Below are 17,470 nucleotides of genomic sequence, written 5' to 3'. Positions count from 1 at the left end.
CAGCAAAGCTATCTTGTCATTTCTGCCAACCAAGTGATTTTTTTTCCTGTAGGATTTAACCTACCATAATAGCTTCTTGTTGTGAAGCAGAAAGCCTGAAGAACAGTGAATGGAAGTAACTGGTTTCTTAAAGACATTTCCTGGCCACCTACATAGGGTTGAGTTGCAGCTCACACTCTGAAATGAGCATAGGGTGGTGGAACGTGGTTCTGATACAGATTTAAAATATGTTAAGAGGTGTTATGAAACTAGTAGATGAAACAGACTCTTTATAATCCAGGCAAGTATTGCATGTAATTCAGAGTGGAAAGTGCATGAAAGAGCCACTGCTTTTTGGAGAAACAACAGTGCCAAGGTCTCTGGAAACAGGCATGCTTGCATTGCATTTAGTTGTTATGTAGAAAAGGATTTCCTAGGTGGTGCAATGCTACATAAGAAAGAATGTTTCTTCCTTTGACTCTCAGTCTTTTTTTGTGACTGCATGAAGTTGCACTATTGATGAATAATTGAATATTGAGTAGTGGCTATTGGTTGATGCATAGCTAGGAAGCATAATAATCAAGGATAGTGCTGTTTGCATCTGTGATAAAAAATTCACAGATCCATATATTCACAGACATGGATTTTTTGCTCTCATTTTCATTTCTCAAGGGTTAGTCTATTATCAACTCACCTAGTTTATGAAGCTGTTAATCTGGGAGTTGTACAATGATTACAGAAAATGTAACTTGTGAGTAGGGAGAAGATGAACATTCTTTGCACCTTATCTGATTGAGAAAGTAGTGGTTATGCTTTATGATGGAGTTCTCTGGTGCACCTGTATGAAGTGCTTCAGTATGTCACTTATTACTACATATTTGGCGTGTGTTTTGGCCAGAATTGTTTGACACAGCTTCATTAACACAGACTGGAGGGGCAGAGAGCTTGGAGAAATGCAGCAGGTGTGTTGTTACTGCTGCAGCAGACTTGATGACAGAGAGCAACGCATTCCCTTTCCTCATTTGGTTGCAGCAAGAGGATATTCAGTACTTCTGGGCAGTACCTGCAAATGTAACTTTCTGGAATTTCCCAAATACACTTCTGCTGCAGCTCTCACCCAGAAACTATGGAAACCTTTAGCAGGGAGCAGGGTAGACAGAGTTCATGTCCTGTGTGTAGGCTAACAGAAGTAAGCTAATAGGAACAGAAGCATTTTTCAAAATACTTGGGAACTTTCAAATACAGGGTAAGGTCAGTTTTCTAATTGTTCCTTCACTTTCATAGTAGAGGTTGAAATGGACCTTGAAATTGTTCCTTTGATGGCAATGCTATGAAACTGCATTGAAATACACCATAAACAAAAGTTACTGTTTTCAGTGACCAACCTACAAAAATAATAAAGTGTCATTTTAAAACTTACTCCTTTGTCAGCTATTTAAAATGGTCTTAACGAGAAGTGATTGACACAAATACATTGTAAAAAATTGTATATGTATTATTTATCTGCTTTAGGGTTCCTTTAGTTAGCTGTCAAGGTGGTGAACAAATCAGCACAAAACCAGGAGCTGTATGTCACTTGATGTTCTTAGCTTTTCAGTCACTGTAACCCGTAGAAGCAGGAGGAATGCTTTCCTTTTAACTGAGAGGTAAAAGTCATTATGTCAAATTTTCAACAATTAGAGTATCTGTGCTGGACACATTGTTATTTTTAAATTTACCTTCAAATGAAAAAGAACAAAAAAAGGAATGTCATTCTAAAGTATTCTGTAAACTCAAACTGTCTTTAATATTGTTACCAAGCAGGCTTTCTATTGCCTTTGTAGATGTTGAGAACATGTTCACTCCCAGATCTTTACAAATTGTACAGAACTTTAGTTGATGTTCCCAGTGTAGCAGATGTGCAGCATCAGCATAATCTTGAAACAGATGATACGGAAGATGAGCAAGCCAAAGAAGGACCCTCTGATTCTGAGGATATGTGAGTGTATCAAGTTTATCAAGTATTTTAAGAGCCATCTTGGATCAAGAATGTTTTTGGTTAGATACTGTTATACACACTATACCAGCATGGGGTTTTAACCCAGATTTTTAAAATTTTGTATTGAATCATCATTTACTTTAAGTCTTTTTCCAGAGAATTGAGAAGCCAGTGGGGTATACTGTATACAATAGCTGTCTGAATTTCCTTCCCAAAATCCATCCAAGGTGCTATTCTGTCTGGTGTCTGCAACTTGCATTTTGCTCAAGCAACTCAGAGTTGATTGCTATTGGTCTTCTAGAAATAAAGATTTCTTGAATATTTCCTTTCTTTCTATGTTCTGGGAATATTGCTCATTTATCTCCTCTACTGTTGTATTAGAATGTTCTTCAAGTCCCCCAAATTCTTTCACGGGCTTCAAAATCTGACCCTGGAATTGACTATTCCCCACAGCTTGGATAGTCTGGTGTATCTATTCTGATTAGATCTAGATGTCTTTTTTGCTCCAGACACATTTTCATCTGGATTGAAAATGTTGTACTTGCCAGGGTTCTATAATAGTGCACAATTACAAGGATTTTGAAATTATCTTACTAATACAGTTGAATTGAGGACTTACTATCTTTTTATGAGACTGTTGGGTATCTGTTTATTCCCTGTGGTTGCATGATACAATGGTATCGATGCTGTAGTCATGTTGGACTGAGGTCACAAATAGCTGGGGGAGGGGGGCCGGAGGGTGGAGGCTGTCTCTTGGGCTTTTTTTCTCCTCCTGCTAGATTGGCTTTTCAGTTTGCTGCTTAACAAAAGAAATGAACTCTTGCTACAGGGTTTGTCTTGTAAAGTATTAATTATATGAACTTTGTATCACATTCCCTTAGTATGTTTGGAGAGACAGATACAGATTTGCAGGATCTCCGGGATTCAATGGAACAGTTGCTTAGGGAGCAGCCTAGTGAGGAACTGAGTGAAGAAGAGGAGTCTACTTTAAAGGCTAATGCTGTGGAATGCATAACAAATGGTACTGAGCTGGATGAAGCAGATGAAAATAACCCCAGCAGTGAAAGTGCTCTTAATGAAGAATGGCAGTCAGGTATAATTTCTGTTACACCTGTTTCATAAGTTATTTATTTATGTTAAAAATTCAAACACAGAATAATGTTTTAGCTTTGTTAACTTGTAATGAAGTAAAGCTCTAATTAATAGTTTATATACGTAAGTGTAAAAAAATCAGATAATAGTCAGACTTTCTGAATGTTAAGGTCAACATCTAAGCAGCATTCCATGTTGCAAATTAAAGCTTGGCTGTTTGTTGGGCAGTGATGGTAAATGCCATTTTCTCTAAGTTATCTAAAACTTGGCTTCAAGGAAGATCAAAGACAGAGTGCATTGTATGTCTTGAATAATTCATGGCTTTAGGTGTGAAAAAGAAATAGCAATTGACATGGCTGGAGTATCTGGGATCCAGCTTAAATTACAGTTAAGTAATTTAACAGGCAGTCTGAAGGAACATGAAATTATTCACCTTGTCCTTAGCCAAAATTAGGCATTAAAGCAGTCAGAATAAAAATGAGACAGATAAATTAATTACCGCTTTCAGCATTTTGCGTTAGATATGCACAACGTCCTGAAGTCTCAGTTCTGTTTTTTAAATTCTGTGGAAATAGAAGTATTTTGCTGTAAAATTAAGTGCATTTAGAAATATAGTTATAAAAAGTTGTAGAGGATCAGTAACTCATCTGAAACATAGCTTTTGTGTAATTTTTATTGAAGACAATTTTCAACAACTTCAACATCTGTGAATATACCTGTAAGATATTATCTGTATAATACATTCCAAGAATTATTTTAAGGTAAAATAAACTTAGTTAATGTCTTTAATTTTGTGACAGTGCTGATGTTATACGCTGGTTACATGCAACACTATCTGCTTCTGTGATTCTGCTCTTATTGCAAGTGCTAGTGTTTAATACCAGTGTCCTACCTTCTAGATATTCCATAAGAATTGCAGGTTTCATTTTTGGGGCAGGGAGGAAGGCAGGCCAGCCTTCAAAAGGGTAACAGATAGAACTTGAGACAAAATCTGCTCAAGACCTAGACATTAGATAGAGGATTAGAAATAACCTAATGGGTTTCTAACCTACATACAACTTTTCTTTTTATTTTAATGGTAATTTCTTATTGATTTGACTGTTGATGCTTGAATGAAGGATGTGATTTGGTTAGGACTAGACCTTACACTAGTCATATATAAGAATTGTAAGTAGTAGAGTTCTAATACTAACTCACGAAGTCGGTGATCTACCAGGTAATACTATTTAAAGGTTTGATAGTGTATGCTCTGAAATGTAAGAAGTTGTATGTTTTTCCTGGTAGACAAGTTCTCTCTGAATTTCAATGCTTATTTAAGATAGTATTTTTTCTTGCATTTCATAATGGGATTTTACATAGGGATTCTGTCTTGTATGTTTTAAAACATCCTTTTTTTGTTAGATTTACCTAATGTTTTACTGTTACAAACCTATTTTTAAGGTTTCTGTAAGGTTCTGTAATTTTGCCTATAAGCAAAATTATCTTGATTTCTCTCCCGTATCTTATTGCACCACTCAGCATACTTAATTTTCTACACAACAGACATGCCCTTATAAAAGAATGAGGAACTCTGTAGCTAAATTAATACTGGGGTTTTTTTAGACTTGCTCCATGGAACAAGATGCATCTCAGGGCAGAAAGTAATGGATGGGTAACATACGTGTCCTTATTTTTTTGCTAGAAGACAGCTGCTTCATTAACGAGCTCCTTTCCCTTGTGTGGGAGAGCCGCCAAACCCTTCATGAATTTCACCTCAGAAATCTATAGAGTGGTGGTATGAAACTTGACCTACTTTGCTAACTAAAATTCTGCTCTAAGACCATACTTTGTATCCCTTCAGGCTGAATACCCTTATGGCTAATTGTCAGAGTGGGGATTTAGAGGGGATAGCTGGACACTTCCCATTTGGGATTTTTTTGAAGAAAGAGACTATTCCTATTTTCTTGCACATTGTCAGAACATCTGCCAACATCATCCAGTGCTCCTGAGCTTATCTGTTTGGTTGCATTTAAAGGTTATCTATTTTAGAGACTTAGAAACAACATTAAGAATGTAGGAAAACTGAAGGGGTTTTACTGTTGTTTTGTTTCTTTCTAGATAATAGTGATGGAGAGATTGCCAGTGAATGTGAAGAATGTGATAGTATCTTCAGCCATTTAGAAGAGTTGAGATATAACCTGGAGCAGGAAATAGGCTTTGATAAATTAATTGAAGTTTATGAGAAAATAAAGGTTTGTGGAATAAGCTCAAGTGGAAATATTTTAAGAAACAAGTACCTAGGACTGTTTTCTTTGCCAGTTAACTAATTGCTTTGTGTGACTAGAGTAAAAGGTTTTTTTCTATAGTCTTTTATTCCGTTTTGGCACACTAAAATATTAACAGAGAAAATGCCCTGACGGTGGATTAAAGAGAAGAACTTTGGTCTTAACCAAGAATTGCATTTAATAAATTTGAACTATTTAATTTTATACCCATTTTAATTTTGGCAACATGGTTTGTTCTTTCCCCCAGGTTACACTTGAAGATGAGGATGAAAATATTGATATTTGTTCAACCGTCATTCAGACTGTTCTTGGAAATGAACACAAACACCTGTATGCCAAAATACTTCACCTGGTAATGGCAGATGGAGCTTACCAAGAAGGTAATCTTCATGTATCCTGGCAGTTGCGGCTCGTCTTATGTTCTTTCTTGGTCATATACAATATAGGTTCTAATACACTTCTAAAACATCGTATTATCACAGAATATAGAACATACCTGTGCTTTGATTGGTTAAATTAATTAAAATTTTCCACAAAGGGTATTTTTATTCCTGCAGCAAAATGTGGCAGACTTTGCTGACCACTCTGATTTAACAGAATGTACATGTACAGTCAACTGTAACAATAATTGGCTTACAAAAGGTACAGTGTAATTATTTAATTTCTGTACAACAGTTACACAGATGGGGAAAGTGGAAATCCAGAACAAAACTTTTGGAATCAAAACAAATTTTATCCTAAGAATTAATGAACTTTTAGCTAAAGTAGTATTATGCTTTCTGTAATATTACTTTTAATATGTTGCACCTTTGCTCCTTTTCTGAAAATTTCATGGAGCTCTTTATCCTATAATTAGCATTTTTCAGAAGACTTTGATGTGTATGTACCATCCATCTTAGTTGGTGACTCAGTAATACATGAAGAAAATTTATTTTGCTCTGGAGCCCTGCCCAGCTTAGCACAGGTTATGAGGCAGATGGATGGTTCCTCAATCTTTCAGAGTCACTCTTACGAAAAACCACACAGACCACCATCAGTGAGGGAATGGGTTTGGTTTTTTCCGTTTCTCTCATGTCAAAAATTTAGCTGCAGTTATCTATTTTTAGATTTCTAATGATCAAATTCTTCACTGGAGAGGGGAAAAAAAAGAAAGCTAAAATTTTAATTAGTTTTATAGAAATCAGAAGCATCATATATTGGCTTTAGAAGTGTGTGTAATGATCATCATTTAATGTATTTCAATTTTGAAAAAAATATTCAAATGCATGTTAACCAACACATGCTTTGTGCTTATTTTAAATTCTTTTACAAATGTGTTGCAATAGCATTATAAGGTCAAGTAAGTGTACGGCTTTCTATGACACTTATATGCAAATACTTGAGGGGGGAAGTCTCAAGCCTAGTTACAAAAACATAATAATTTTTTTAAAATTCTAATACAAATTACATTTTCCCAATTTTTTTTCTACTGATACAGAACCACTAGGTAAGAACTATCAGTTCCATGTTGTTTTTGTGCTGTGTTAGAGAAATATGACAGAGAAATGTCTGAAAAATACTTTTTCAGCCACAGTTTATTGATTTAATGACAGATTTGGAAAGATACACTGTAGTAGTTCATTTTTCAAGTGTCCAAAAGACTGGCAATGTAGAATAATAAGAAAATGGTTACTATAGTGTTACCATTTTCTTTTGCTTGCTACTCTGCATTATGGATGTTTTAAAAGTAGTACGAAAAGGCTTAAATGAAAATTTGCTGAAATGCTGGCATATAAATTATAAACTGTTGTCTGAGTGAATCCTATTAAAATGAGCTGACTTTTATCTTGCAAAATGCTGATTAACAAGTGGCTATTTTTATTAGATTCAGTTCTAATTCTGTATTTTACAAATGTGTGGTAGCATCCAAGAAATGATAAGAAGAAGTCATTCTTTACATTTTAGACACTTAAATTTAAAAGTCCTATGCTAATAGGGTGAATAGAGGACAAATGACAGACAGAAGGATCTTCCTGAGCTTCTGTCTCAAAAGCCTTATACTCTTCAAATAAGAAATGTTGGGAAAAAATTACTATTGCTCTTTCCTAAGAGGATTGTTCTCACTGAAGCAGGCCACTTGAGGTGCAGCTATCTTAAATTCGCTAATCCAAGGTGACACGATGTTCAATATTTGTGTGTAGCGCTTTAAGGCAGCTTTGGTAATGGTCACCTCATTGGTGACAGCCTTAGTGGATTCTTGTGTTATTGCTCACTAAATTGTGGTTTCTAGATTGTTTTGTAACCCTAGCTTGACTTGTGTCTGTGTGTCTCTTCTTTTCACACTGTCTGTCCCCCTCTTCTACTTTTTACAGGTAATGATGAATAAACCTGACTCAGGAAATTCCTTAGTGCTTACTACATATCAGTGTCTGAAGTCTGCACAGCTGAGTAACAAATTGTAGTGGAGAATGTAACATGGGGCAGGAGAGGCAAGACTTTAAAAAAGAATATTGATTGTATGAAAAAGAGAAAAAAACATGCCTTTTAAACTGAGATACCTTTAGAGTTCTCTTGTGTGGATTTGCATATGTGTTCCTGAAATTTTAGGTGCCTAAAATTTAAAAAAAACACACACCAAACAGCCAACAACAACAACAGAAAAATCAACAAAACCCAAAAACCTCAACAAACCAAACAAAAAATCCCAAACCTGTAACCTCTCAAATTTCAAAAGAAACAGAGAAAGAAATACCTGTATATATTCTGATACAAAACTGAGACCTGTAATTAAAACAGAATTTCTGCCATATGAGCAGTTAGCTGGTAAGGTTGAGCAGTTGGAAGCATTACTGTGTTGTGGAAATACTCACATCTGGCTATTCACTTACATACTTCAAATAGCTTTTCTTTACACCTACACAAAGAAATTATTTTGTTTTTATTGACTCTCATGGTTGTATTTTAATAGTATCTTTATCTAGTGGTCCAGTTCAAGTATTTCACTTATATTGTATTTTGAAGCTGAAAGCTTCTGTCACATCTGAAATATCTTAATAGTGTTTCTGAACCAGGGCAAACTGGTACATAAGTCATCATTGAAATGTCTGGGGCAGGGGGATTGAGATTATAAAATCCATTTGGAGCTAGAATACTCTTTTTTTCAATATTTTTCTTCTTCTTCCCCTTCCCAAAAATCCCAGTTGTTTCCCTCTCTTGAATTTTGTAATCTGGTCAATGATGATGTACTACACTGTTGAACTGAAAGGGGGGAGGTTTCCTGTTTGGCTTTAAAACCTGGCTGTTCTAGTCATTGCTCCAGCAGCCACAGGGGAAAATGAAATATTGCAGCCGCAAGCTGTGTAATACTTCACATCTTTTGGCTCCTGTATTGTATGGCTTGGTTTCCACCACCCTACAAGCAAAAGCAGGTTTCTTCTGACACACGTTTCCTCATTCCTCATGTCAAAGCAGTAATACAGGGCAGACGTTATGGATTCTGCTGTTTTCCAGTCATCGTCTCTGCATCAGCTTTACTGGTTTACCCATTACAGTAAGTTTCTTGTTATGAATTTGATGAATTGTCAAACTTCCAAGTGCCCTATTAGACAAAAATAGGTTTGGTTGGTTTTTTTTTTTTCAGCTACAACCAGTCACAATCTAAAACTGTCAAAAGTTGCTTTTCCACAAAGTAAAAGCAAGTATATATAGATATATATGTATATATTTATTATTTAAACTGTCAAAATATGTACATGATTTTTGTATAATTGTTTTATGGTGTCATTATTAAAATTTTGCCCACTGAAAAGTGTTAATTTTTTTAAAGATACCAAACTTACTCTAGTTCAGCAGTATCCTGGGAATCTGTGGTGAGAATAAAATTAATAGTAGTAATAATTAATTGCCTTTAATAGATTATTTTTTATATCCTTATTTCTTTGATAAACACCTCTTCATCTGATGAGAAACTGTGATCATTGTTGGAAACAGTGCTGGTTCTGTCCTATGCTGCTTCTCATTCCCTTTCCTTCTTTATTTCTTTTTTCTTAGCTTCCCACAGTAAACTTTTCACCAGGCTTCTCTTCCATTCCACTTTTCACTGCTGCATAATCTATTCAGAGAGATGATCCTCATGAGCTACATCATCCATGACATTTAGCAAACACACCCTAAAGACTTTATTAAAAAATTAATCTGAATTGCTTTCCTTTTTTGGGTTTGATTTTTCAAATCATACCTTGCCCACCTTTTGCAGGAAGGGAGCACTCAGAACCTTTAGATTTAAAATAATATAGCATAACTGTATGGAAACAATAAAACACACCAACTGGTGTATTCTATCCTCTATGGTTTTGAATCCCCTTAAGGTGATGCAGTCTTACTGAAGTCAAGGACTGGGCCACGTTCACTTCTTTTAAATTGGAATTGTATCATTATTGACACTGTTCATTTCTTATGTAGTGCACTGGCTACAAAAATGGACATAATCTGCAGACTGCAAGATTTACAAACAGACCTTTTTACCAATCAATGATTTGAAAAATACATGTAAATTGTGGACAGCTTTTCAAGAATAATCTTCAAACCTGCCACCCAAGACTGAATATCCTTGAAATGCCTCAAAAGCTAACTTAAAACTGACACAGTAAATAAGTTTGTCTGCTAAAGTAATACTTTCATCTCAAATGTTAAATCCATATTTAATGTGTGCTATAATGACATCAGGGACAGTGTGGCTGCAAGATAATTAATTGGTCTGTATGTAATTTATTGAAATTAGCTGAGCATTTGGCTTGTGTGCATATTAAATTTACTTTGAAGAATTTTCTGTTGTAATTCTAGTAGCAAATTGAGATATGGACTGGTATTTTTCACACAAAACATATTCTGTGAACTATTTAACATGTCTCTGTCCTCAGACTTGCTTCTTGACCCTTGAAGCCAACTCTTAAGTTCAGTTGAGGAATGTCAAAAAAAAAAAAAAAAAGCAACCAAACAACCCAAAAACGATTAGCAGAAAGGAGTAAGACCCCCAGCAGTGACCTGGTTTGAGCTGAACAGGTACAGTACTCTACCCAGAGCACTGATGCCTAAAACCATTTTTGAAGAACAGAGCCTGAAGAGGCTTTTGCTCTTTAATTTGCTGAACTCTGATGAGTGCATATTTGAAGTTACTGCTAGAAGGAACTTCAGAAAAATGTGTTATCTGGTTGGGCAACGTGAACCAAGGCAGAGCACAGGTTTTTCTGTGGTCTGGTGAGTGAATGGCTGATTGAAATCAAGTTCCAATCTACCTCATTCCTAACAGGGCTCTTTGTGCTCTTTAGAATTCTGCATTATTTATCAGTAATTCTTACTTCAGCTTTTACTGCTTCTCTGTCCCTCTTGCTCTCGTTTGAGCACGCATTCTCCGCTCACCTCATCGTTCTAAGCCCTGCATCTTTGCCGGAATCGATGGAAAGCCGGGCTGCGGGTGTTGTGCCGGCCCTTGAGCCGCCGCCGGCAGCCGCCAGGGGGCAGCGCGCGGGCGGGCGCGGCCTCAGAGCCCCGTGCGGGTCCCACCGGGGCTGGACAGGGGCGGCCTGCGGGGGAAGCGGCGAGGCTGAGCCGGAGCAGGAGGTCCTAAGGCCCTGCCGTTTATGGGTATTTCCTTGTACAAGGCCATGTTCTGAAAATACCCGTAAGTACAATTGTTTGTTTACAAATCTTTACATTCCTTTTCCTGGAGGATAGGAGGATCATAGAACCATAGAATATCCTGAGTTGGAAGGGACCTACAAGGATCATAGAGTCCACCTCCTGGTCCTGAACAATCACACCGTGTGCCTGAGAGCCTTGTCCAAACACTCCTTGAACTCTGGCAGTCACTCTGTAACCACTTTCCTGGGGAGCCCAACCACCCTCTAGGAGAAGAACCTTTTCCTGATATCCAACCTAAACCTCTCCTGACACAACTTAAGGCCATTCCCTCAGGTCCTGTCACTGTCACCACAGAAAGAGGTCAGTCCCTGCCCCTCCTCTTCCCCTCACAAGGCAGCTGTAACTGCAGTGAGGTTTCCCCTCAGCCTCCTCCTCTCCAGGCTGAACAGACCAAGTGACCTCAGCTGCCCCTCATACGGCTTCCCTTCACAGTCCTCCACCATCTTTGTAGCCTTCCTTTGGATGCTCTCTAGTAGGTTTATGGCATGAAATATCCTGTTCCCCCAAATGACTAGATGCAAATTTAAATAAAATACAACACTTTTAGCACAGTTGAAATGTATGGTTGGGCTCTGTATAATCTTCCCCAATGCCAGTAGAAGCATGCCCCTGACTAAATTACTGATTTGACTTGTGTCTCCACTAAAAGCACCACATCAAAGCTCAAATAAAGCTACACTACATAATTTTATTAGCTGCGATAAACCAAGGACAAATATAGAAATTTAACTTTTCAGTCCTTTTAAATGTTTTTCTTTTCAAATCAGTGTGTGCTTTCTCAAGTCTTATTTTACCATTTGTTCATTCATGAACCATGTAGACTCAAATTTAGCGTAAAATAGAAATCAGTGGTTACTGTTCCTAAACCTTTTTTGCCATTTTTATCATAGCAGTTTAAATGGAGCAATTTGTAGAGTTTAAGCAGTAGTTTTAAAACCCATAAAGAGGTTCCTTTAAGTTAAATTTGTGTGTTAATGCAATTTGTGCTTCAGATGCATTTCCAAGTTGGTATGTTTTCCAGCTGAGCTGATGGGTTCATCAATTCAAATTGTAGCACTTTAGAATGGTTGGCTTTTGCAAGAGTCTTAAAAACACTTATTCATCAACTAAAGCTTTAATTGAGCTGCTTCCACAAAGATATATTAATTTGCAGTTACTTGTGAGACATGTATATATAGGTATGTGTATATGTATGTGTGTGTATATATATATATATATATGAGCTCAGCTGCTACTCCTAAATTCCTTGCCTTGAGCATCTCTGATCTGGTGCACTCTTCCAGATTTTATTTCCAAGACATTTTTAAACTAAGATGGGATTTAGCCAATTCCATTCACTCTTTTTTTAACAATACAGTTTAGAGAACTCATAGAGCCAAAGACTTGGAGGATTTTTTCACATGAGCTGCACAGCAAAAGCCAAAGCCACAGGTGGGTTGCACAGTGGGAAAACTCCAGCGAGGTAGCATTTGCTTAGTTTCAGGACAGCTGTGACAGTTCTTTCGCAAGTCATCCCTGAGGCTGACTGTATCAAGTGTGAGGCTGGGGCGTTGCATGATTCACTTCTGCTTGGCTGATGGATGTTCCCCCAGGGACTGTAGTCAGCCAGGAAAAAATACAGTTCAGATTTAAATAGGACTGTGGCTTGAGCTGATGCAGACCTGCTCTGAGGAGAAGAGAACCAATCAGGTCTTTGACATACCCTAATTTTTGCTGTATCCTGCACACAGTCCTGACAGTAATCTCCTCCCTAGCGGAAGGGGTGAAGTATGCATTTTGGCTGTATCCTTGATATAGAATAAAACTTCCCTAAATTCAAATTTTAGGCTAAAAAAAAGACTGTGGTTCTATCTCTCTTAAAAATTTTTAATCACAAGCAATACTTCAGGGATGCCATACTTTCCTCCTATTGACTCCCCCATCAGCAGTCAAATGTTCTTATTGTTGTTTGCTTTATTGCTGCTAGAATTTCTGAGTTCTGATTGCATTCTGAATGCTGTCAGAGAAGTTTTGCAAAATTCAGGTGTGTAGCCTTTTTCTGAAGTGATTGATTTGATAGGGATACGAAAAGGACAGAAAACCTGAGGTGCCCTTAATGATGAGCCAGAACTGTCTATTGTGGATCATGGCTAACATGAACCCTGCTTAAAACTGCTTTTTATAAACTGCTGTAGGTGTTATATTTCCTCTGCATTTTGTTTCTTTCTTTGTATGGAAGTGTTTAAGAAAAAACTAGACATGGTACTTACTGCAATGGTCTAGTTGACATGGTGATACTCAGGCAAAGGTTGGACTTCATCTCAAGAGGTCTTTTCCAACCTCATTTATTCTGGAAATCTGTAAAATTCTTGATAAAGATATCTGAAAGATAGTAATAAAATGCAACTAATTTGCCATTATTATAGCACATTTAATTGATCCTTTCCCACTAATGTTAATTTTGATAACTTACATAACCATTTGGAGTATTTTAATCCTTTTCTTTAAACATTGTAAGAACCTAAAAGATGAAGTCTATGACAGTTAAGCTTCTCAATAGAGTATATTTGGACATAACACTGGACATACTTATGTCTTTTAATTATAAGAAATATGAGTATATATATTTTTTTATACTCAGTAGTTTTAAAGCCTTATTTAGTAGACCTGTATTTATTGTTACATATATGAGAATTATTTCAACAGCACTAAAACATCCCTGATGTGATTTTTTAGCTTAGTAATATAGCACTTTTTTCCCATCTGTGGAAAAGCTTAATTGCACTGACCTCTATATCCTGTTCCACCGTGGACTTTAGTACATCAGTTAATGATCACAGTGCCCTGAATAACTTAACTCACTGTATTCACTTAATACTTCTTTGTCACCTTTGCTCAGACCACTATTGCTTTCTCTACATTGGACAATCCTGTTTATCCAGAAACTTCAGCAAATTCTGACTCCACAGACCATGAGGTCAAACATTGCCAGGTGGGAAAGAAAGCACAGTTCAGTCCTGGCCCACAGCCTTTGTTAACCATGCAGTGATGCTGTAGTAACTACTTTGCTCAGATCCATAATGGGCAGACTTTCCACCACCACCCCCAGTATGTAGCCATACATAGAGTAGTGGAGCATGGATGAGCATAGTCATAAGGCCTCCTTCCTCCCAGTAAAATTAAAGAAAGCTTGAGTCAGATCCCATTGTGATTTGTTAAGCTTCTCCTGTTCACCACAGTCTGTTCTTTCCCTCTGCTGATGATTATCAGGACCAGCAGAAGGAAATGTTCGCCCACCCTCATGCTTGGGCATGAAGCAGAGCGTCATTGATTAAACTGCTGAGAGGATGGGTGTGAGCCAAGGCACCAGACTCTGAGCTGCAGTTGGTGAAGGTATGAACACGTCTTCCATTCTGCTTATTCTGCCACAGTGAACACAATCTCCATCAGAAGGATGGGATACAACAGATGGAGCTATAACTTAAACCACTTCATAACAGTTCCTAAAGCTCATCTGTCAAGGATGGTGCCAGACTGCTTGTGCAGTGTTAGTAAGAGAAATTTATGTATGAACATACCATGTGAAATAGGCCTGCTGAGGAGCAAAAGCTGTGTAGCCTATAATGTTTATCTTGCATTAATCAAGTTGTAATGTATTTACTTAGCACTATTTTTGTTTTCACTCGCTGGCAAAATCCCCACAGATGTTTTATTCTGCCTTACAGCAGTTAAAAATGTGAGAAATGTATAATTGAAATAATTTACTAATTGTGCAATTGCTTAGCTTATCACACAATAAACCATGGGGACTTGTTAGAGGGAACGCACTAATCCATGGTATGACACAGGTCAGATCACTTCCTACAGTCACTAGCTTTAACAAAGCTATCTATGATACCTCAACTCAGATATTTTCAGATGCAATTCAGAAGACTGGCAAGCCTGTAAGATGTGGGGTGTCCCCTATCCCTCCATTCTGCATTTCTGTCGCAGTGTTGTCTGAAGAATATGCTGCTCACAGCTACACTGATGGTCATGGAAATTGCAGGTACCTCATTTCTGGAAATCCAACTCCCGATGCTTTTGCAGCCTTAGGGAACTGTACTTTCTTGCCATAGGATAACAGAGAGGTCAGAAGGCTTTGTGATCGTTGGCCAGAAGACTGTGTAGAATAATAGAATGAGCTGGGGAAAAAAATGCACTAAAAGCATCTGGGAGTTTTTGTGCATACTAGGCAATATATTCTATACTCATTTTCTGTGCTAAGTTTACTGTTACTGAGGCCTAGAAGTAACCAAATAAAACAGCAGGGAAGCCTTTTCTATGTTTCTTGCCTCCATTTCTCACTAATACTTTTACATTTTCTCCCTCTCTCTTCTAATGGAAGCTGGGAGGAAAGGGCCGAGCACAGCACTAATGACATGAAGAAAAATACTGAAGGAAGCAGCAGGGAGGCCATGGTTTCAACCACTCTTCCTCCCTTGCCCAGGAAAATTTCAGTGACCTCTTGACACCTCCCATGGGAAACTTTAAATTGACAAGAGTATTTCCCAAGTAAATACAAAAAAATGGCATTAAAATAGTACTGTTTCTGACTTAATCCTCCTAAAGTTGATGCAAGTAAGTTAAGGTTCCCGCACCAGCTATAATGCACTAACCTCAATCTTGATGGCTGGATATGTGAATGTGTATCAGGACTGATTAAAAAATTCTTCCATGCACTCACTAACAGCCACTGGGGAAACTGAAAATAAAAATGCCAAAAATTAAGTTACAGCTTGTTCCTGGATTGTGCTGGTATATTGTTTAAAACTACTATGTTTCATGTTATACAACACTACTTAGAGTAAAAACATTAATTTGTCCTATCAAAACAAAGGGGAAGGCATTTCATGTTCATTATAACCTGATTGGTTATTCTGCCATGTTTTTGCTGGGGTAAGATACTCAAGAATGATTGTTGTCTCTTGGAAAATATTCTGGCTTTATTATATGCCAGCTGCCAATTTTTCCTCTGAAATCTGATCATGAGGAATACAGAGATATGAGAGTATGTTGCACCTCAAGTGTCTCCATACCATATTCCCCCACACCCAGAGAATTTGCCACTGAGCAACACTTGCTGGTCATTACTAACTCTGATCCTGCTTGTTAATAGTAGGATGAATTCTACTCCAAGAGATAGGATGCTAAACTGGAGATCTGTAGTTTAGTACTAGGAATTGTTCCTTTGCTTCCTCCCCAGCATTTTATTTAATTTAACCTGTAGAGACAAATGCATCTGTGCCAGTCCTTGTCCATTTGTCTTACCTTCTCATATCTTTCCAGACTTTTTTGCCACAAGCTGTCAAGCCTTCCATGTATGAGGTAACCCTGCCTTCATGTTCCCCATGCCTGTCATATAGAAAAGGATCAGCACAATAAAGCCCATAAATAAGAATGCTTCCAGAAGATAATACCAGAAAAAAAAATGCCTACCAATGTGAACTAGCATGCAGGAAAAGACCTAGCACAGGCCATTTGCTGACAGTTCTTTAGAGCACAGCTGCCTTAGCTATATAAAAGGACTATGACGTGGATTAAAAATACATCAGTTTTTTAGCACAGGTGTGACCTTAGAGAGGAATTGTGGTAGAATTGCATTAGCAGTTTGCAGGTTTTTGGCACACTTACCTATTGTCAGTGCCCCAGTCCATCCACACACAGAGTTGCTGTTCGCATTTTCTGGGACACGTGGGAAAACGTTACTTGAAAATGAGTTTGACTGTAGCTCATATAAAGTGTCTATTTAAGAGGTATTTAAGGGCTGATTCTTAGCTGGGGGATGGAATCCAGCTGCCTGTTTTCTTTGGCCCTGAGAGCCAGCTTTATGTGATTTACATTTTCAAAGCTGCCTTCACAATGAAAGAGATTGAGGCTTGGTTTTGAGGCATGGCATGGTTTTTGGGGGGTTGGGTTTTTTCTTGGTGGTGGGGGCACGCTAGTGAGTAAATATTTTACAGCCCACATTTCTAGTTCTACAAAATCAGTGACTCCAGGCTGTGAGACAATATAAGTAAGCACAAAGGCTGGAATTTATTGCTTGTAATGATCTATGAGATAAGATTTTTCAGCTAAGCCAGTGCAGAGTTCTCTTGCCAGATGTGTGGGAGTGAAAGTGACACAAATCTTAAAAAAAAAAAAAAGAGAAATCTTTGGCAATCCCAGAGTGATTATATAGCCTTGTAGCACTAGCAGCCTCAGAGAATTCATTTTGTGTCTCAATGTCCTTATTGACTTGGGAAGCCAAGTCTCAAGCTTTATAAAAGAAATCCAAAGTAGTGCCATGAATACTCCATAAATTTATCTCACTTCCTTAATCTTATTTTGAACAAAGATAGTTTTGGGGTCTGTTTTTCTACATGCCTCTGTTTATAAAGAACTGTGGTAGCAGAATGATAGTGATTCTGAAAAAAATCAATGGGGAACTTGTCCCTTTATTCCCTTACTTTCATCCCAA

The 17,470-nt window shown here is 37.5% G+C and overlaps 1 protein-coding gene and 1 long non-coding RNA gene across 14 annotated transcripts in view; one reads left to right on the top strand and one right to left on the bottom strand.

Moving 5' to 3' along the window:
- Window positions 1–15,291, top strand: part of NEK1 (NIMA related kinase 1) — a 51,963-nt gene extending 36,672 nt beyond the window's left edge. For 12 of the 13 annotated variants that reach the window (XM_042015050.1, XM_042015052.1, XM_042015051.1 and 9 more), the window contains 5 exons: window positions 1,803–1,957; window positions 2,839–3,050; window positions 5,147–5,280; window positions 5,561–5,693; window positions 6,791–7,845. In XM_042015050.1, the coding sequence (XP_041870984.1) occupies window positions 1,803–1,957; window positions 2,839–3,050; window positions 5,147–5,280; window positions 5,561–5,693; window positions 6,791–6,840 (684 nt within the window). In that variant the 3' untranslated portion in view covers window positions 6,841–7,845. Of the gene's footprint in view, window positions 1–1,802; window positions 1,958–2,838; window positions 3,051–5,146; window positions 5,281–5,560; window positions 5,694–6,790; window positions 10,973–14,241 lie in introns of those variants that run through there. The other variant, XM_042015049.1, reaches the window with a different exon arrangement.
- On the bottom strand, window positions 13,257–17,004 carry LOC121658301. Its single transcript, XR_006013927.1, has 3 exons — window positions 16,282–17,004; window positions 15,630–15,715; window positions 13,257–13,353 (listed from the first exon to the last, which is right to left on the bottom strand). It is a non-coding gene; the product is annotated as an uncharacterized LOC121658301 (long non-coding RNA).
- Between the last annotated feature and the right edge of the window lie 466 nt (window positions 17,005–17,470).

Source organism: Corvus kubaryi, unplaced genomic scaffold (genome assembly GCF_017639235.1).
Source record: "Corvus kubaryi isolate FWS band 111438036 unplaced genomic scaffold, C.kubaryi_AGA036_p1.0 split3-131, whole genome shotgun sequence".
NCBI lineage: Eukaryota > Metazoa > Chordata > Aves > Passeriformes > Corvidae > Corvus > Corvus kubaryi.
Note: the sequence above shows the minus strand (reverse complement) of the source record. Positions and strands in the feature narration are given on the sequence as shown.